General features: G+C 40.2%; 1 protein-coding gene across 4 annotated transcripts; it reads right to left on the bottom strand.

Moving 5' to 3' along the window:
* Positions 1-1,899: 1,899 nt before the first annotated feature.
* cpt1aa (carnitine palmitoyltransferase 1Aa (liver)) lies at positions 1,900-21,960 on the bottom strand. Of its 4 annotated transcripts, none has more exons than XM_079866071.1 (19): positions 21,600-21,960; positions 20,744-20,905; positions 20,486-20,628; positions 20,193-20,364; positions 19,978-20,082; positions 19,386-19,523; positions 18,278-18,355; positions 17,336-17,443; positions 16,480-16,564; positions 14,688-14,883; positions 14,257-14,445; positions 13,537-13,642; positions 11,869-11,985; positions 11,572-11,736; positions 11,321-11,452; positions 11,049-11,201; positions 3,090-3,203; positions 2,900-2,992; positions 1,900-2,759 (listed from the first exon to the last, which is right to left on the bottom strand). In XM_079866071.1, exons 2-19 carry the CDS (start codon positions 20,882-20,884, stop codon positions 2,673-2,675), a joined length of 2,322 nt encoding a protein of 773 aa, XP_079722197.1. In that variant the 5' UTR covers positions 20,885-20,905; positions 21,600-21,960; the 3' UTR covers positions 1,900-2,672. The 4 variants fall into 4 exon arrangements, with proteins under 4 accessions (XP_079722197.1, XP_079722199.1, XP_079722198.1 ...); XM_079866073.1 differs by having other exon boundaries at positions 21,864-21,960; XM_079866072.1 differs by lacking the exon at positions 21,600-21,960 and adding an exon at positions 21,328-21,589.
* Positions 21,961-22,025: the final 65 nt, after the last annotated feature.

Below are 22,025 nucleotides of genomic sequence, written 5' to 3'. Positions count from 1 at the left end.
TCCTTGACTCCAAGGTCTCCCCCTTGAGACTGTTCGGTTCAGCAGTGGATGGCTTTGCTAAGCGGTTTACAATGGCCCAGAAGTCGTCGCAGGTGATGCGCCACTTCCTTCCAAAGTGGGCCAGTTCTGCTGCTTCTAGTCACCCTAAGCCTTCGTCGACTCAGCAGCACACCAAGCCAGTGTCCACGCCTGCTCAGCCCCAGCCCAAGGTAGAACCCAAGGTGAAGCAGCGCTTCCACCCCTCTAAATCGCTAGTGTTAGGTTTACCCATTTCCCAGGCACCAGGGGCCCCGCCCTAAGTTAGTGCTGGACCCGGAGCAGCAGCCCAAACAGCTATGATGTTTTGTGGACAAAGAAGAGTAGGCTAATACCCGTCAAGGCCAGACCACCCTCAGAGTAACCACGTGTACACCTCCCTACTCCCGGTTTATTCCTGGGAATTATAAAGCAGTGTATTTGTTGTAAATACTGGGTCTGCCTCACCAGTGGTATGCGTGCCTAGATTCCCTTCCGCTGTTATAGCGAATCAAATAAATAAATAAAAACTCACAAAAAGAGCATTTCTCCTCTTCATTAAGCAAAAGCTCACCATCTGTCCCCCACCCAACAAATCTCATTCCTGGGGGCAGTCTTCAACTCGGACAAAATGCGGGCCTGGATTTCGCAGGAGTGTTGTCTGAAGAATCAGGGGTTAGTGCAGTCATTCAGAATCAGGGACATCCTTCCCCTAAAAACATGTAAGATGCTACTGGGCCTCATGGCTGCAGTTTCCAGAAGGAAAGAAGTTACCTACCCGTACCACCAAACCTGTCCCTAACCTTACCTGTATAAGACCAAAATAGCACCAACAAACCTTTTTTGCAATCCAACATAAACAAGTACGTTGTACCTAACAAATAGATTTTTTTTTTTTATGCAAGCACACAGTGATTAAAAACACCAAATATAAAGTGAGGCTGAACAATTAAATGGGTAGTTTTAGTCTACAATATTGTATACAATATACAAAGCCTGGTTTCCACCAAGGATTTTTTTCTCCATTCTGCCACCTGATTGAGTTTTTTTTTTTTTTTTTTACCACTGTTGCCTTTGTCGCCTTTTTCACCTTTGTTGTCATTGGCTTTTGGCTTGCTTAGTTGGGGACATTAAATTTAACATTTAATTTAATATTCAACAATAATATTGATCTGCCTGCATTGACATCTTTATATGAGAACTGAACTGAGCTGGACGATGACATCACGGTTTTCTCCAGAGCGGCTATATATATATATATAAAAATATAAATATAAATTAACTAAATTAATATCTTTTCTACAACAAAAATGAAACATCACTGAACTTAATTAAGCTGGACTGTGACGCTATTTTCTTCTGGAAACAAACTTTGTTGCATTATTTTCCTGTTATCTCTGAAAAGCTGCTTTGAAACAATCTATATTGTAAAAAGTGCTATATAAATAAATGTGACTTGACAATATATGGAGTTATTAGAAGATATGGTTCTAAAGTTTTACTGACTTATTTACAGGAAAGATAAAGGCTCAACCACATTTCTCTGTATGTTGTAGACCAATGTCAAACAGTTTAAACAGGAACACAGTTCAATTTATGCAGCCTACTTAGAAGAGATGCCTTTAATAGGTCAATGACTGGACTCTGGCCTATATAAAACACCACAGTTGAGCATTCAGTTTGAATATATCCATGGAAAAGAGAAAATTGAGAAAAGCTGTTTTGTGCTCCGACATTGAAGTTAAAGATAAAATTGTAAGAGTAAATTATGTTTTAAAATGATGTTTATGTTTAATCTTATATTTCTGAGAATAATCTTGTCAGGAAAAAAAGGCAATACTATTTTATTACAGACTACTAGACATGAAGAACTGTGAATAAAGATTGTTTTGTTGTTGTTGTTGTTTAATGCTTATTCTGAATAAATAACTGAATAAAATAATGTTTTAGGATACATGAGATTTTTTTCCAGAAATTAAATTTTTCCAGCCTCTGATAAGAATTAACCAAATAAAACAGACCTTTATATGCTGAATCAACACGACACCAACCAATAAAAACAGGCTGGTCAAAATCCCTGGTCAAAGCAAAATCCATTATAAATGAGTGCACACATGGGGTATTCAGAAACTTATTATCTGCTTAATCCCATCTTTCTATTCATTACTTAATATTGAAGCTGAAAAACTGCAAAAAATAAGAATGCAAAGCAAAAGCAAAAGCAAAAATAAAGAGCTGCGATTTGCTTGAATTATAAGCTTAACACTTCAGCCAAGCAAATTACTATGCCCCTTGACATCTAGTCAACAGAATGTCATCTATTGAAGTGTCAGTCTAAGAATTTGTACATCTCAGTAAAGTATACTGCGAGCAAAAAGTGAAAGCACATCCTGGTAATGAAATGCAGTTTAACTTTAGATCACCTGCACTGAACTGTTCAGTTAAGACACATGTTAAGGCACCAGCACATATAACAACAGAATGAGATTCTCACACTGCCTCCCTAATTCTCTCCTTCATATGCTGCATCTCATAGACACATGCAAACAAACAGGACAACACAAGTAAAGCAAAAAAAAAAAAAAAAAAAAAAAATTCACGCTTCTCTTAATTAATTAAGGTTAGTCATTAAAAGCACAATCCTTTCACCAGTCACATTACTTTGGGTCTCTTTTGTCAAGCTGAAACAGATCCAGCATATCAAGCATTGCTTGTCTGATATTGTTTCCAAAGCGATGAGAGTCCTGAAGAAAGATGGGAGAAAATACAAAAAACTATGAGAGAAAACACCAATTAATCAAAAACAATGTTAGCCATGTATCCTATCTGTTAGTCCAGCACTTTGTGTATTGTGACTGATTCCTTAGATTATGTGTGTACTCACGGTCTCTAGACTGGAACGCTTGGAAGAGATGTGGAAATTGATGAGTTTTTCACCAATAATCACATAGGCCACACCATAACCATCATCTGCAACCTATCACAGACAAAAAAAAAACAAAAAAAAAAGTTAAATCTGATCTTTCACTAAGCATTTTAAGATTATCAGATTATGTAATTTTTGAAAGACTCACCGGTCCAAAGCCTCCCCCACTGGTCACAAACTCTGGGTGTCTCGCCAGGTCAAACAGCTCCACCTGCTGTAGGGGAGTCTGACTGGTGGAGAGTTTCCAAGGCTCTGACAGCACCTGCAGGGACAGGAAGTCAGACATTTTGCATTCAGTTGCATTGAATTTAGTTAAAGAATATCAGATACTTGTCTTTAAAGGCAGAAATGTTTTTTTATCATTAATTTATCATGAAACATGAGGGTTATCAGGACACTTAGTTCTCATTAGGCATTTAAAAAAAAAAAAAAAATTCTAATATATACACTACTGTTCAAAAGTTTGGGGTCCGTAAAATGTTTTTAAAATAGGTCTAATGCTCACCAAGACTCTGTTTACTTTACTTTCAGCAGTAATATTATATTATATTATATTATATTATATTATATTATATTATAAGGGTTTTTCCTGGCTCAAATCGAGGCAAATGGTGGTAAAATCCTGATCATGTATTTTAATAATAAGATAATTAAATGTATATTTTTCGTAGACCATCATACACTGTGTTTCCCACAGTATTTTTGTGGGTGGAGCTCGGTACCTTTAGGGGGGTATGGGGGTCTGGGGGTCTATCCTTTTTAAAATTATCCTTGTTTTATTTTTGTAAAACGCAGTGCAGCTGCACAGCAGACCACAGCAGAGCATTGTAGCGCACTGATTGGCTGTGCTGCGGCAACTGCACAAACCTATGGCGAGGGGGCTGAGCCACGTGAACCTATCAGGTCACTTCGCACCCTGTCACGTCAGAGCCCGCCAAGATGGGCGTGGCTTAAGTCTATAAGAAGCCCATTTCCGCCATAGGAATTTAGGTTAAATCGACTGAAGCGATCAACCCGGTCTAAGCACACTTGCAAGGCGGGTGACGCAATACTCGTTCAGCAATACTCTCTCAGGGAACCGAGGTTACGTTTAGTAATCGAAACGTTCCCTTTCGAGAGTACTCTCGTATTGCTTATGCTATGGGAACCCCATTTAAAATGCTGTGCATGCTTATAACCCACACATACTACATACTACACACATACACACATCAGTAGACTGATTTAAAATCAGTCCCGGGAAGAAACCCGGGAAGAAACCCGGGCCCACAGAAGAGTAAGTTATGACCCCAAAAAGAGACCAACATCAGTGGGCCTTATAAGGGGATATGTATAACTAGACCAGACAGCGTTGGGCCTTATAAGTGTTATATAGTGCTTAAACATTTTTCTATATGGAAAGAACCTTAGCTTGCAAAGCGGGAACCCCCAAGTTATAGAACTTGATAAACGTGGACAGAGAGGCCCAGCCTGCCACCGCACAGATATCTTCAAGTGGTATTCCACTGGACCAAGCCTAGGATGAGGCCATGCCTCTAGTGGAATGAGCTCTGACGCCCATGGTGCAGCAGAGACCTTTTGACTCATATGCCAGCGAGATAGCATCTACTATGCATTGCGACAATCACTGCTTCGTGATTGCGCTCCCCCTGGTGCGACCACCAAAGCAAACAAAGAGCTGTTCCGATTGCCTGGATGCAGCGGAACGCTCCAAGTAAACTCTAAGAGCCCTGACAGGACAGATTAGATTTGGGTCTCCTTCGTCCTCAGACGAAGGAAGAGCAGATAGCGAAATGACCTGTGCTCTGAAAGGAGTGGAGAGCACTTTAGGTACATACCCATGCCTTGGTTTAAGGATGACTCTGGAGTCGTTAGGCCCAAACTCAAGGCAGGAAGCACTCACTGAGAGCGTGTGCAAATCTCCAACTTCTTGACTGAAGCCAGTGCAAGGAGGAGAGCAGTCTTAATTGAGACGTGTTTCAGGCTCGCGGACTGCAACGGCTCAAACGGAGTACCTTTCATGGCCTCTAAGACCATGGAAAGGTCCCATATAGGAACCGATGGGGTTTGAGGAGGGTTCAGCATCCTGGCTCCTCTGAGGAAGTGCACGACTTTGTCGGTTCTCCCCAGTGACTGTCCGGCCACATGAGCGTGGAACACTGCTATGGCCGCCACATAAACCTTGAGCGTGGACAGGGAGCGACCCATGTCCAAAGGCTTTTGGAGAAATTATGCCATTTCTGGGCATAAAGCCACCTAGTTGAAGGCACTCTTGCCTCAGAAGTGGTGTTCAGCACCTCTTCAGAGAGGTTCCCGGGTAACCATTGATGGGCCACACATGAAGGTCCCACAGGTCTGGACGGGGATGCCAGATCGTCCCCTTCGCCTGCGTGAGGTCGTCTCTCCTCAGCGGTATCGGCCATGGGGCTATATCCAGCAGCTGAATTAAGTCGGGGAACCATAATTGGTTCCTCCAAAGAGGGGCTATTAAAAGCACTGTGCACCTGCTTTCCCTGATCCGTTTGATGACCTGAGGTAACATCTTGACCGGTGGGAAGGCATATAGCAGGCCGCTGGGCCAGTCGTGGGCCAGCGCATGCCTGCTCTTGGAGAAAAATACCTGAGCGCGACCTGAGCCCACCCTGGCGATTTATGTAGGACACCACCGACATGTTGTCCGTTCGGACCAGGACGTGTTGGTCCTTTATGTATGGGAGGAAAGCCTTTAGCAACAGTTTGACCACTTTCATCTCTAGACAGTTTATGTGCAGCCGTTTCTCTGGGCCTGTCCAGAGGCCGGAGGTGGGTCTGCCACTGTGCAGGGTGCCCCAACCTAGGTTGGATGCGTCTGTCGAGATCACTTTCCATTTTGAGACTGAGCCCATACTCACGTCTGACTGAAACCAGTCAGCTATTTTCCACGGAGCCAGGGCTCTGATGCAGCTAGGGGTGTCGCAATATACCGGTATTGACGATAATCGTGATATTCAAAGCATGAAATATCGACATCGTGTTAATTTAGAGCAATACAATATACCGGTATTGGCGATATTGGCGTTTTCTAGACGCAGCGCTCGTCCGCGCCCGCGCAGCTAGAGTGAAACACTCTGTCCACACACCCGAAAAAAGTAAGCTGAGCTCGCCAGTATTAACAACAGAGTTCTTCGGCTTCAAAGAAAACAGCACCTTAGAGGTGGTCGCACACCGGACGAGAAGCGCAGCGCCACGTCTTTAAAATTCGAACACATTCTGTATTCGAGTGTACACACACTGGACGAGAAGCACAGCGCGGTTCTATTCGGCGTCTGTCCGCGGCGCCCAGCAACGGCTCAGGACCTTGTTCAAAATCCTGCCGCGACACAGAGCGCAGAAAAAAGTGTTCAGATCACAGACTTAACAACTATTGTATTTAATTGTACAGTATAATCATAACATAGTACAGACATTATCTCAATTCCATAATGTCCTTAAACAATGATATTGCTGGCCATAAACTGAGAAAGTGCGTGTCCGGTGTGCGATACCTCGAGTTGTCATAGACGCGACGCGGCTATTAGTCATCATGGAATGGGAAACGTGACATTAACTGTTAACAGGGGGTTTCTGTGTTCATCTATTTAATAAAGGGTGATTATTAAAATTAAGAACCCCGTTTTCTTTACTCATCTTATTTTTGTATTTGTATTTGCACTTGATTTTTTTATTCAAATCTGCTATCTGACTTTATTGGCGCTGGTGCAACAATAGGTTTAAGAGCTTTTCAGTTCTTCAGGAAACCTTCAGACAGTGTTTGGCTTCAGTTTGAAACCAGATAAACTTCACATGCTTGTCTTCCTTCACAAAAAATTGCCATAGATTGAGTACGCAAGAAGTAAAAATGCATGTGCCTTGTGTTTATCAGTATCCTTATGTTTGTTGGGTAAAAAAGAAAAACTATATATGGATGTGAAAATAAGCATCTTTCAGATCCACTAAGAAAAACCAATCCCCCGGGGCGAATTTGCGCGAGGATTTGTTTTGTTGTCAGCATCCTGAATGAGCACGTCATAAGCACTTTGTTCAGATGCCTGAGATCTAGAATGGGTCTGAGACCACCATCCTTTTTGGGAACAAGGAAGTAGCGGCTGTAAAAGCCTGACTCGCTTATTGTCAAGGGAACAGCTTCTATAGCACCTTCATTAACAGTTTCGAAACTTCGGCACGAAGCACGTGACTCACGCTGCTTTTCACCGATGTCTCGACCACGGCGTGAAAGCGCGGGGGTCTGCGGACAAACTGTAGCGAGTAACCTCGTTCTATTATGTTCAACACCCAATCTGAAATACTGGGGATGGCCTGCCAGGCCTCGGCCCGCATAGCGAGGGGTTGAATTATATCTGGGGTCGGGTCGCTTTGTGATAGGGACCTGGTTGCCCAGTTGTTTTGTGCTTGTGACACTGTAGGGACAGCGCTTATGTGTAGCGGCGCGCACTGAATAGTGGGCACGCGCTTTACATTCAGAGCACGCTCTACATTCAGAGCGCGCTCGGTGTGAGCCGGGGAAAATCTGTATGATTTTGTGACGCTGTGTGAACAGTGCTTATGTGCAAGGGTGCAAACTGCTTAGTGGGCACACTGCCTACATTGGGAATAGAGAAAATGCTCTTTTTGTGTTTTATTATGGTCGCCGTTAAAACGGCGCTTGTGTGCAGGCGTGCATGTTTTATGACAGGCACGTTTGCTGCAGTGTTGAAATCCCCAGCCACCTGAATAGAGGGGACTGGGAGAAGTGCAGGGAGAGTTTCTGGTGTTAATCCAGCAGCGGCGGGATTTAACCACGGTATCTTTCTTCCTGTGGCTAGGAAGGCTTTGGAGGCTCGGAGTTCGACGCAGCTTTGCGTCGAGGTCCCCTTCGGTCTGGCGGCCCGCGGCTCGTGGAGCGAGAGCGTTAGCGAGACTTTGTCACAGGACGCAGCTGAAAAGGTGGCAGTGCTGTTTTAGAAGGCTGAGGAGGCGGCGGTCCGATGCAGAACTGGAGCGCTTGGGGAGGAAATGGCACATGGCTTGTGAGGCCTTCTGTGCTTCGGTTTCTCATGTGCCTCATGCGCTCTAGCATTCTCTGTCCGCGGCGCTTCTTCCTGAGAGACCCGAGCGAGAGATGAGGGAGAGTGGGGGGGATGGAGTCCTCGTTGAAAATGGCGAGTCGAGCCCGCAGTACAAAGGATGTGACGATCTCCGCTGAAAAGAGGGCCTCTGCACGAGGCACATGATGTGCGCGGCATTTGAAACAACGCCTTGCTCTTTTTGTGAGTGTGTGTGTGTGTTGCAACGGCGAACACACACACAGCTTAGAAAGGATATTGGCTTGCCGGATGGCAAAGCAGAACAGCAGGCTGAAGGCGGTGTCCGAACAGGAACCGGCGTTCTCAGAACTGCAGTGCAGGTGGCTCGTTCTGCTGAAGGCCTTTTCGACGGCGGTGGCCTCTCAGTCCGGAGGTCAGCGTCAGCGAAGGTACGTGAGCTGAAGGAGATTAATCTAAATTCCTATGGCGGAAATGGGCTTCTTATAGACTTAAGCCACGTCCATCTTGGCGGGCTCTGACGTGACAGGGTGCGAAGCGACCTGATAGGTTCACGTGGCTCAGCCGCCTCGCCATAGGTTTGTGCAGTTGCCGCAGCACAGCCAATCAGTGCGCTACAATGCTCTGCTGTGGTCTGCTGTGCAGCTGCACTGCATTTTACATATATACAATAAGGATAATTTTGGCTTCAGTATTCTCGAGAAAAGGAGTTTTCCCATAGCGTAAGCTAACCTTACGCAATACAAGAGTACTCTCGAAAGGGAACTATTTGTTTACTGAACTGTAATGAAGTGTATCGTTTTTAATCGTGATGGTATTAAGGAAAACAGCACTCTGGTCGTGTGATGTTTCTTAACTGTATGTAATAATGTAAATAATAAATGTAATAAATAAATGCGCGAGCCTCAACAGAGCAACTTTGTTACTGTCAGTACATTAATTAGGCCTATACATTATTATCAACTAGGCTATCAAATCGCCACTTATATTAAATTAAATTAATCCTCGCGTTTTTGGTGATTCCCTAGGTTTTTTTTTTTTTTTTTTTTTTTTTTTTTAAATGTTTTTTCCATTTTTCCATGTCCCGGACAAGCGTTAATGTCGAGTACTTGCATATGTTTTCCTTGATTGACGTTTTACCGTCATGAGAGTGGAAAAAGTGTATCTGAGAATGTGACTGTCTGAGTTTTGTCGAGAGCCGGAGGTGGCACAAAAATTCTCGCCTTGTAATTCTCTATGCAGGAAAAACCCTGATTATATTATTTACATTTTAATATTATTATAATATTATTACAATTTAAAAGAACTGTTTTCTATTTTAAAGGTGCAGTAAGCAATTTATGAGAAATGCTGTTGAAAGTGGACTGGACCGAGCACCACAACACACTTGTAGCCAATCAACAGTAGAGGGCGTGTCCACTCATGATGGGGGAGGAGAGAGAGTGAGCCAGCAGGACATTTGAAGAAAGACTGTAGAAAGAGAGATGGCTGAGAGGGACATTACAAAAGAGAAATGGTCAGAGGAAGATCACTGGAAAAAGAAGGGTTATGATCAGGCAGAAGCTTTAGGACCTGCATTAGTATTAGAAAAGCTTTCCAGCACTGTAGTTATTAGAGAGTTTCTGTTGTTTCTGCTCCATATGCGAGTAATGTTAGTTTTGCTGTTTCACAGAACCAAGATATGCTGTTGTTGTAATGTTAGCTATAGTAACATTATAACATCATGAGCATCATTGTTTGTCTGGAGTAGGCTTGGTGCTATTATTGGATGTTACCAGTGTTCAGCCGCTACACTGGTTACATCACTTGCTGACTGCGACACACCGCCCCCCACCGTCGTTTAGATTTTTTATAGTAATGAAAATCATTTAGTTCAGTTAGAGAACAGACATTGCAATTAAAAACTCAAGGCATCTGCTCAATTCAGCGTGACTTGTGAGCCGAACAAGAGTCACAGCACAGGTCAGCAGCAGGAGTCAGATTTCACCTCACTTCGCCCATTACGCCTCACTCTTGACTGACAAGATGATGGCGAAATATTTGTTTTCAAAGCAAAATATAAAAACAATGAGTTTGTCATTGTACTGTTTTGTTGTTGCGTTTTTCATTAAGAATAATAATGAACCAACCATTCAAGCAATTGCCGCTCCCGAATTGGCGATAATTGGGCATTCATAACGGTGCGTGTCCACTGGCGCAGAGCAGAGCGAGCATTTTTAGTTCATTCCTATGGAAGTTGAGGAATTCATTGAAAACGCTCGCTCTGCTCTGCACCAGTGGACACACACCATAGGCGATTTAAAAGCGAGGTGGAAAAAGAGGAAAAAACTCCAACGTCTCCCATCCCCCCCAAGTGATAACGGTGTTGCCACACATCGATTAACCGGTGGAATATGTCCTCACCGTCACATCCCTAGTCTGGAGCTGGAGTGCTGCTGGCGACTAACAATGAACTCTTGCTTGTATATACTCTTTGTGTACTGTATGTTCATTTTTTGGTTCTTCCTTGTCGTTTGTTCGTCATCTTCGCTTTATTTTTCAGCAAGCATTATTTTGCGTCGCTTCTGCTAGGATAAAGAGATATCCACTCTTGTTTGTTTGAGTTGATTTCAAATATCAAGTGTTTCTCAGAAATCGCTTACTGCACCTTTAATATATTTTAAAATGCAATTTATTCCTGTGATGGCAAAGTTGAATTTTCAGCAGCCATTAATCCAGTCTTCAGCGTCACATGATCCTTTAGAAATCATTCTAATATGCTGATTTGCTGCTTATTATCATACATGTTGAAAACAGTTGTGCTGCTTAATATTTTGGGGAACTTTTTTTCAGGATTCTTTGATGAATACAAAGTTCAAAAGAACAGTAAATACTTTTACATAAAAATGCATTCAAATAAATGCTGTCACTTTATTACTTTGTTCACAATTTAATGCATCCTTGCTGATAAAAGTGTCAACATTTTAATGATAGTGTAGTGTATGTACTTTTTAATTTCTTATATTCTTACTTTTTATTTTCTGAATCACTTAAATGCTGTAACACACCTCTTGAAGGAAAGGGGAGTCCTGTCCAAGGTACTTAGACACTACGTAGAGGCAAAAGAGATGGCGGTCAATGCCATGACCAGTCATTGCCATTTTGTACATCTGCTGGTGTTTCTCAGAGGCCTGGATCAGTAAACGAAGTTTCTCTTCTCTCTAAAAAATACAAGAGAAAAAAAAAAAAAACTACAATAGTTGCCCTATTTCCACTATCTGCACTGGTATAGTGCACCCCACATCCCAATGGGTTTTGAGGGGTATTTTTGACATGGTACCGTCTCATTGTTGGTCATGGCATGGACAAAAGCACAGGACTCCACGGTGCAGGAGCGCACAGTTTCTGTACGGCCTTCTCTGAATAAACGTGTCATGGATGCCTCATAAGTCAAGCAGAATTTTTGTTTTTCCTGTACAATGAAAAAACATTGACATCACATTTCACATTTTCAAAAGAGCAATAAGCAGGCATATCTTGCTACAACTTTTTATACTTCAGATTCAGAAGTTCACTGATAGGACAGTTCACCCTATAATTGGCCAGCTGCAGTGCGAGCTGGATGAAGGCATCTGGACTGGTCTTGCACTGCTTGATCAGGCCCTTTCCAAAATCACTAAAGGGGATGATGTGAGAGTCCACATCATCAGCCAAAGCCGTGGCCACAGACAGCGAGTTGGCAATCATAGTTTGGCACTGCCATGAAATACGAAGCACAAGAGACAGAATATTCAACAAGTGAATAGCTTGGCTCCATCATATCCATTCAAGCAAGATGTGAAGAAAGAGTTATCGGTATTTTTACTATGAAGTGTATCATACACAGACCTCAGATGGGATATTCCACTGGAGTCTTTGAGGTCCAGGCAGATTAGGGTGAGGTTCTCCTTTACAGTGGCCATCTTTTGTGTAGCCCAGCTTAACAGGGTCCATCGAGAGTGCATGCTTCATGAAAAATATCATCAAGGTTTACATTAGAAGCAGATATATATAATTTCATGCATGATAAATAGGAATTAAAAGTGAAACACAAGTGATGTACACTACCATTCAAAAGTATGTGGTCGGTAAGAATTTCTAACTTTTTTTTAAAGAGTCTCTTATGCTCCTTAGCTATACAAATAGTAATATTGTGAAATATACTTCAATAATACTTTAAATTTTATTTATTTCTGTGATAGCAAAGCTGTATTTTCAGCATCATTACTCCAATTTTCTGTCACATGATCCTTCAGAAATCATTCTAATATGTTGATTTGACAATCAAGAAACATATCATTAATGTTAAAAAAATAGTTGCTGCTTAATATTTTTGGGAAAACCATGATACTTTTTTCAGAATAGTTTGAAAGTCCAAAATAACAGCATTTATTTTAGGCAGAATTCCAGGGCCCGTATCCCTAAAGATTCTGAGAATCCTCTCAGAGAGCTCCTAACTTAACCTAAAAATTCCTTGCCAGGAGTTTTAGCTTAGAAGTGATTCCAGAACATTTTCAGTGAACTCTGAGCAAGGAATGCATGGAAAATCCTATCTTAGTGAGGAGGTGTGGTTGACCCCGTTGCTAGGTATGAGTCATCATTTCAAAAGCCGTGATTGGTTGATCCTACAAGTTTGATGAAAATTAACTTTTGGTGATAATGAGCAAAGGATGTACCCTCAAATCAATAAACATAATTATACACTCTAATCTTATGCAGACTGTAATTGTAAATAATATTTCACAATTCACATTCAAGAAAATATCTGGAAAATGAATAGTAAGCTGTAGGGGTTATAGCCTAACATTAGAATCTAAAATATGTGAAAACTTAAGCTCATTACACCCTGTTCAAATAATGATTTGTGTCTTATTTGCTCATATTAATATCCTAGCTGGCATATTTTGTACTTTCACTCCCATATGGACCCCATTGAAAACAAGATGGCCTATCTCAAGGGGCTGTCCTTAATGAAGTAGAAATTGCAACGTTACAACTCAGTGTGGTCTTAACGAGGGTAACACGGCTCAGCTTTTATCAATGTCTGTGATTGCTGGCTGGTCTATTTATGAAGGCTTGTTAACAAATATCCTACAAACACAGAAAATGGAGAAAAAAAGGAACTCCTAAGCCACTAAAAGTCCTCTTCCCTGCTCTTAGCAGATCTCGCCTTAGGAGCCCTTTTAAGTGCTAGGAATCTTGAGGAATAGCTTTTATATTAACTGGGATTTTCGTGTCACTTTTAAGGGAAATTCTAAGAAAACGTCATGACTCTGAGAATTTTCTTAGAATTTGGCCGCTAGGAGCCACTTTTTGCACAAAAATTCTTTAGGGATACGGGCCCTGGTTACATTATAAAAAAATAAAAAAAATAAACTATTCTTAACTTTAGATCAATTTAATGCATCCTTGCTGAATAAAAGTAATAATTTCTGACTGACTGACTGACTGACTGACTGACTGACTGACTGACTGACAGTACTTCACCAAAAAAGTAGTGTGTGTGTGCAGATGTACCTCCCAGAGGTGGCCAACGATTGGAGCATCAGCCCAACTGTGTTCTGCATTAAGGCCCATTGTTCCATTTTTGAAGACAATGAAGTTGATGGACTTATCAAACCACCTAAGGGAAGATGACCATTAAAATGTACACATTATATAAAAGCTACTTAGAGGTACAGTACTAGTTCCTAGAGAAAGAAAGATTGTGTTCATTTTCAGTCATCTTTAGTCAGATGCACTTACATTGTGGCTTTGCCTCAGATGCAATCAACTCTATCTGTAAAAGTGTGAACTAAATGGCCAATATAGCGGTAAGGCCCAATGAAACTGATGGGTGTGAATGACAAAGAAACAGCATTTCTCAGAGTAGATTGCAGGGTTGATCGATCTCCTGTGGAAGGTCCTAACAGGTTTCTATTGTATGCAGCCCTTCTTACCTGTCCTTGTATAAAGCTCTGTCCCACAGACAAAACTTTGGGTTAAGATTCTTTGAAGGCCGACACACTAACATCGCTGCTGAAGAACTGTACTACACTACAACTACCTTCAATAAATTCTACTCCCCACAAGAAATCTGGTCAAGCTTACTTATTTTATGTATTAGAGAAATCTAATACATTGGCGAGCCACCCAAACAACTGCTCAGCCAAATATAGAGAACTCTAACAACAACCTTTTCAAAGGGGCATGGAAGGAGATGGTCTCTCTCAACACATGCTATGGTTTCTTTCTCACCTGTCATAACACTTCCCATGGAGCAGCGATTTAGCGTAACGGTCCAAGGACTCCACAGGGTTTTCTGGATCATAGCGCTGCTCTGTGTCATCCAGTGTAACAAAGAAAGCAGCCTTCTCAACAGCATCCAGAGACTTCTTGTTCTTGCCGTGTCTGAGGTAGGCATTACGGGCACATGCCCAAGGCACTCTGACACAGTCACAGATACAGAAAGCAAGCTTTTACTTCATCTAAAATGGTTTTTAGACTGTTTGCTAAAAACTAGTGACAAATAATAAGTAAAAAAAAAAGAGAGGAAGGGGTAATTAGTAACTAAAGTACCTAATTTCAAACTGACAGCCCACTTAAACTTTAAAGCGGTTACAAGAGATCAAACAAATGAAAGACAGGAAAACGGTAGCGACTCCTGCTGTTGGGTGTGTAGTGAATACCTGTCCCCTGCGGTGAGTGCGGCGAGGGTTTCCTCTCCAGGCTGTGGCTCTGACGTGTCAGCCAGGATCCTCTCCATCTGTTGCTCTATCTCCCGTGGCAACAGTAACCGCCCATCATAAAACATCCATACTTTAAAGTAACGGCCCCGATGATACACCACAATATGCCTGCTGTCAGACATATGCTGAACGGAGTCTACAGAGAGAAAAAAGGTCAATTTACAATATTTACAACGTTATTATGATTATAAATTAAAAATGTATATATAAACAAAATGGTTTAAATGTTTGGAGTCAGTAAGAAATTTTTTAATTAATATTTTTATTTAGTGACAGTAAACAAAACTTTGGGTTAAGATTCTTTGAAGGCTGACACGCTAACATCGCTGCTGAAGAACTGTACTACACTACAACTTACGTCAATGAATTCTACTCCCCACAAGAAATCTGGTCAAGCTTACTTATTTTATGTATTAGAGAAAAGTGACAGTAGAGACAGATTTCCCACAAAGATGTGAAGCAGCAACTCTTTTCAACATTAATAATAATAAGAAATATTTCTTGAGCAGCAAATCAGCATATTAGAATGATATCTGAAGGATCATGTGACACTGAAGACTGGAGTAATGATGCTGAAAATTCAGCTTTGCCATCACAGGAATAAATTACATTTTAAAATATATCAAAATAGAAAAGAGTTATTTTAAATTGTAATACTATTTTACAAATATTACATTTTAATATTAAAATTTAATTTAAGTAAATATAAAAAAAAAAAAAAAAAACTTACCAACTCCAAACTTTTGAACAGTAGTGTTTATAAAAAAAAAAAGAAACTTTTTTTTTTCTTCTTTTTTTTTTTATAAACACTACTATATATATATATATATATATATATATATATATATATATATATATATATATATATATATTTATTTTATTTTATTTTTATTTTTATTTTTTTTTTTATTTTTTTTTTCAAACAGGGTGCAAATTATCAAGGGAGAACTAAGGTGAAGGTTAAAAGTGAAGTGTGTAATTTCTTGCACCACTAGAGCCAAAAATCAAAATCTGTCAACGTCTGCCATTTGTCAGTCAAACAAATCCTGCTATGCAAGCAGTCCTGTCCATTTATACTTTTTTTTCTTCTCTGAGAAAACCTAAAAAAAATCTCTTATGTGTCTCTTAATAACCACTTGTCTCTCTATGTCTATTAAACTAGAATAGGAGAGTATTTTTTAAGATCAAGAAATTACACACATCACCTCTAAGAATGGTCTTCTATCCAAAGCAACAGTGCAGGAATGAGGATGGGTATTAGATCAGGACCTGCATCTAACGTCCAACTGATTTCTTAGTTAATATATAATAAGTCAATAATACTAAAATAATACATGAGTGTTACAACATTCAGATGAAGTTGAACAGGGATCTTTGACGAAAAAGCAATCCATTCTTGAATTTCTAAGGGAATTTTTTGTGACAATTTCTTGAAATAAAGGGGCACTAAAGGTGCTTGTTTTGGTCAACTAAAAAAAAAAAAAAAAAAAAATTAGTATGGCATATTGCACTTGTAACCTAAAATAAAATATAAGGCAACAATAATATATTTACAAAACAACCAATCCACACCTTTGGAGTATTTCCATCAGCATTCATAAGCTTGTTATCATAAGCTTGTTATCTTTCCCAGTAGCAGATTTAATTGTGTGCACAATGGAAAGCAGGTTTGGGAGAACTTTGCCCCATAACATGAATTTGCCTCAAAGACAACTGTGTCAGTGTTCAGTACCTGTTTCTATGCCTGGGATGCGACTGGTGTTGAACATGCGCTCATACTGGGATGAGCACATGGGGATGGTGTTTTGAAGCATAAGCTGTGAAGCAGAGAGAATGGCCATAAATCACTGTTAGGTGGACCAGAGAGAGAACTATTCAATCATTAGTGTGCAATGAAGACTAACTAGTGTCCTAGTTTAAAAAAGTAAAGAATTAAAAAAAATGGATTGGAATGGAATGGAGAGGGATTTTAAGCAGCACAGTCCTGTGTCACCAGCCTGTCAAAACAAAGTCATTATATTATTGTGCATAAGAAAAAACTGCCAGCTGCCAATGAACATATACAATAACATATCTATTACTCTGCTAATCAAAAATAACTGATGACACATGACCAGCGTAGTAGACAGAAGCTGGCCTATGGTGCACAAACTGGCTATTCTTACCGCTCTCCAGGCCTGGGATACGGCATGTATTAAATAGCCGTTCCCACTGGGCAGAACAGAGTGGAACTCTGTTCAATAGTGCAAAAAGCTGCACCATTATGACCATATGATCAGGAGGCATGAAATATAGAAATATTTATTGCATTAAATAAAGAGATCAATATCCATAGTGACAGGCCTAATAATAGTTAGGGCAATCAATCATTTGTGACAAAGAGGGTAGAAGTTATTACAGTGCTGTTACTTATTGGTTCTATGGCTGTGAAAGTCTAAAACTATAACAAATTTTATCTACCTTTATTAAAGGGCAAAATGGTAAATAAGCTAATCTACCTGTTTACTCAACAAAACTTGCCTATTAAATCAAAAAAAGTGATTTGTTTACAGTAAAGATGAGGTACAAAATATGGTTGATCGTCTAACCGGCTTGATTTGAGCACGGTCCAGCTTCCCCCTGTAAAGCATGATTGCATGAATGACGTTGCCGGCTCTTGCTGCTTGTAGATGTGTGGGAAAGGCATAAAGAAAGTCCTGTTCAGAGGGAAATAAAGAAACAAGGAGTTTTAGATACCAAGAATGCAGGTATAATCTAATTGACATGAAACAAAAAAAAATTACCTAAGATTATCTAGGGCCCTGTTTACACCTGGTATTAAGATGTGTTTTGCTCGATCAGATCACAAGTAGACAATGCTAAATACAGGTGTAAATGGGGTCTAAAACGTTTTGAGCTTGTCCACTTTCGACCACCTCTAACGCATTCGACCGGATTGCTTTCGTAGTGTAAACATTCATGTGGTCGTATACATATGAACAGCCACAAAAGAACACCCGCTCTCCGTCTACGAACTTAATGCGTAAACATTACGGGAAGCGAGTAGCCAGGTGGGATTTAAACATTGTCGGCTGAAGACCCAAGTTTGGTTTGAAGACGAGAAACAAACCAAGCACAATGTTTTCTCAACATTCCTGATTTCTAACACACACTACCGATCCGACGTGGTCTTGCAGCTATTGGAGCAGAAATGAAAGCTGCTGCTCTCTATATGTTTCTCTGTCGTCTCCGGACGCATTCATATGTAAATTGAGCATGCTTATTTTGTCCATTAGATCGAATAATCTGAAAAAACCCATACATTTACCCACCCATATACCCTCCCCTCAAAGAAATCAGGACAAAAGTGGTTGAAAGTGGACAAAAGAGATGGATTAAAATACCAGGTGTAAACATGTATGTGCATCTCTCCTTTACTTGTGACTTAATACCAAGTGTAAACAGAACCTAGCAGACAATAATAGTATATCTAGGTACTATACTGCACCTTGTAGCTAAATATGAATGTGAGGCCGGCAAGTACTATTTACCATTACATAGTAGTTGCTGTTAACCATGATTGGCCCACGACCTCTCAAGTAGATATATTCTTCCCACCAGTCACTGACCTGAAACACACACACAATGATGCAAACTCAGAGGTGAAATAGGTTAGACAGAGTCATTTCTGTTATGCAGGAATTTTCCCCTTCCCCATCATGTACAGTACCGTTCAAAAGTTTGTTTGTTGATAAGTTTTGCTATGTTTTTGAAAGAAGTCTCTTATGCTTATCAAGGCTGAATTTATTTGATCAAAAACACAGTAAAACAGTAATATGTTTTCAATATTATAATTTAAAGAACATTAAAATAGCAAACATTTATTTTAAAATAATAAAAAAATAAATTTATTAACGTGATGACAAAGCTGAATTTTCAGTTCTGTCAGGACCACTATCGTCAAATATGATTGACAGTTAGCATTAGCATACATTTAGGATTAGAATGAGGCATTTATATTTGTATTATATTGCAGATATCATTAATTCAAGATTTTAAAGTACAACATAATTCGAGAATTTATTCTGATTCAAGGGGAATCAGAATACCATACTGACTGAACAAGAGGAGGAGCTGGGGATGGAGGAGGGTAATTAGCTTCTGAGAAACGCGATAGCTGTTGATAATACTGAAGGAGATTATATATGAATACAGTGATAGGCGTCGTATTCCTATAGGTAGACGTATATCAGCTGAGAGTCAGCTGATGCAAGCTTGACTAACGTGACCTGCCAGAACTGACGCTACACTTAATCATCATTACTCGTCTTCAGTATCACATGATCCTTCAGAAATCATCCTAATATACTGATTTGGTGTTGAAAGATTTCTCATAATCACAGTTGTGCTGCTCAATATTTTTTGAAAAACTGTGGAAATATTTGTGTGTACATTAGAATGAACTAATCAGATATGCACAAATCACATGGAGTATTTGTCACAGTGGACCCAAAACAAATTTTTCCAACAGGCAAGTAGTTTGCATCCCTGCGACATATACAGGAGAAAATATAACACAACATAATACAAGAACTTAAACTGCTGCTGCAGTTCTTCATTGAGAAGTAACTGATATGTAGAGTAATGTGTTATACTTACATAATTGGTGGCCCACCAAGACTTCAGTTTGAGGTACCACTGAAGTTTTGGTCCAAGGTTCTTCTCAAAGTCAAGTGCAAGACTCTGCATTCTTTGGTGTTCCTCATCGCTCAGCAGTGGCCGGACTGATTCAAGATACTACAGGTTCAAAATTTCAAGAAAACATGAAAATCACAGCTAAAATTCAGACTTATAATCAATATCTCACTGTCAGGAAAGTCAAAAAGATTAGTATTAACTTAAATCCAAGCATGTCCCTTATGAGTCTCAACAAATGATGGTTTATAAGTTCAAATCAAACCTAAGCTAGTTTATTTTTCTAGTACCGTTCTCAACAGCGTGCATGTTTTAGTAAGTTAGGCTAATACTTCATCCACGCTGTGCAACCTACCTCCAACATCAGTAGATAATCACCTGAGCAAGTTAACTCTGAAAACAAGTGATCGAAATCCACATTGAAAAAACTAATTGAAGAGTAGCTATTCCTAGGTTACCAGTCTGACTCTGACATTTAACTGAACAAATCATCTCAAATAAATATATTAAACTGAAGAATAGTTTTGATCGGGTTGTTTAAAAGATGAATAATTACTCTTCTCATGGTGTCCTTCACAGATGGCAAAGGTAAGTGAGGAAGCGATGTCTGGAAGCTGTTTAGCATTGGTGTTTGCATGCCAGAAAAAATCTTCACTAGCACCTGCAAAATCAAAGAACAAATGGCAGAGTTCAAAACAACCAAGAAGGGATCAGTATAAAGTGTTCCAGAAAACAATTAACACAAATTAAAAAAATCCTCAAATGTCATACAAGCCATAGTTGAAGTTTCCAGGTAATTTTGCCACGGGCACCATACATCCAGCCATGCCAGGACAGCAGACTCTTCAGGACAGTCCTCATGCAAAATATGATGGCAATCCACAGACCCGTGCCCACCATGACACCACCAACTAACATTTGCTTTTGTGCAGACATGTACCTACTGCAGAAAGAGAGGCATAAGAGGAGCCTGATTGAGAATAACTTCTAATATGCACTAATGCAATTTAGCCACTTTTTATTGTGTTGTGGAGTAACAAAAAGCCCAAACGAAACAGACATACCTGACCGGGACATGTTTGCCAAGTTGGACGAACAGGCCTAAGGAAGGGTCCACTTTTAAGTAATGCGCTCTTCCCAAGTACCCTGCCAACACCAGCATGAACCCTGGTGCGCTCCCTGGGTACACCCCTTTCAAAATCCCATTCTGTGAGCACAATGAAAAACGATATTCTCCAAGACAGTTTTAAATCTCCAAATTGTCTTGAAAAGGTAGCCAAAAGTTCCAGCGGTAGAACATGTAAGAAACACAATCCTAGTACCTTAAAGCGAATGAATTTCTTCTTCCAGGAGTGAAGTCCAGAGAGGTAGACCTGCCGAAGAGCCTCATGACTGAGCTGAAGGTCAATGCCATCAGGGCCAACGGTGAATTGAAAGGCCACAGCCTGATGAGCTTCTGCCATACTGGATCACTGCTAACAATTCTACAAAAGAACAAAATTCTTCAGTCCAGAACACAAGACTAAGTACAAATTATAGCAACGTGCCTTCATATTGTTACAAAACTTGTGACTCCAATGATTGTTATATAAACCTGCCTTTCACCTGCGAATAAAATGACAAACCAAAATCTAATACTCAATTACTTGCTTGCTTGACTCATATTTCACATTTAACTTTCCGAATTATAATAAAGCCATGAATATTTCTCAACCATTGGCTGACCCATACACGATAATATTTAAATCACACCGCCGCCATATTACATATTAAGAAGACCACTTCGATTTTGCAGAGCTTTTAAAAACAACTTTTTCTCTTTTTTTTTTATCTATAAAGATAATAAGAAAGAAAAGAAAAGAAATATGAAAATCTAAGTAAGTTACACATAGCGATGCTTACAGACCTGATGATGTGGCCGTCTTCTCATCTAGGCTATATAACAAACACAACTAAGTCACGTGATTCAATGCAGGAAAACCGACAATAAATGAATCGCAAACACCTTAGACTCTAATCCTACTGAATACAAATCCGACCCAGAGTTGTTATCTACATGTGTGTGTGTGTGTGTTTACTCAGTGAGCTATGTGAGCTTAGTCAGCTAACGTAACCCAGTGGACTGTTGTGTACGTCCATGATGACGAATATGTCAAACTGCCATGTGCCGATACTTACCGTCGTTTGATTACTTATTCTCCTGGCCAGACCTGTAAACGTGATCAAATTAAGAGTACAGTCGGACATGCATTCGACTGAATGGCACGGTGAATCCAGACGTTTGTTTTCCTGATTGTTACTTTAAATACAGTGCAGTAGACACATATAGCCCGCCCACTCTGCATTAACCACACGACTAAAACGTTGCGGTTACAAACTAGTTTAAAATTTTGAAATAGCACGCAAATATGGTTACTTAAATGTGATATTAAAATCAGATACCTTTGACTATTATTATTAGACATTAGGGGTTGACCTTCTTCATCATCCAAACAGGTCCTTTGAGAAACGTCGACCTCGGAAGTAAGTTAACCAATCTGGTTGCACTAAACTGGATCGCGTGCTTAACCGCAAACCCAACACGGAAGTGAATGCTGAGTGGAC

This window comes from Squalius cephalus, assembly GCF_949319135.1.
Source record: "Squalius cephalus genome assembly, chromosome: 3".
NCBI lineage: Eukaryota > Metazoa > Chordata > Actinopteri > Cypriniformes > Leuciscidae > Squalius > Squalius cephalus.
This window is presented reverse-complemented; position numbering and strand designations above follow the sequence as displayed.

Coding starts and splice junctions, on each gene's coding strand:
- cpt1aa (XM_079866071.1), bottom strand. CDS start 20,884: ATGGCAGAAGCTCATCAGGCTGTGGCCTTTCAATTCACCGTTGGCCCT. Junction 16,565..17,335: donor ACCGTGCTCAAATCAAGCCG/GTTAGACGATCA, acceptor TCTGCTTCACAG/CTTATGCTTCAAAACACCAT. Junction 11,202..11,320: donor CCATGACCAACAATGAGACG/GTACCATGTCAA, acceptor TGTATTTTTTAG/AGAGAAGAGAAACTTCGTTT.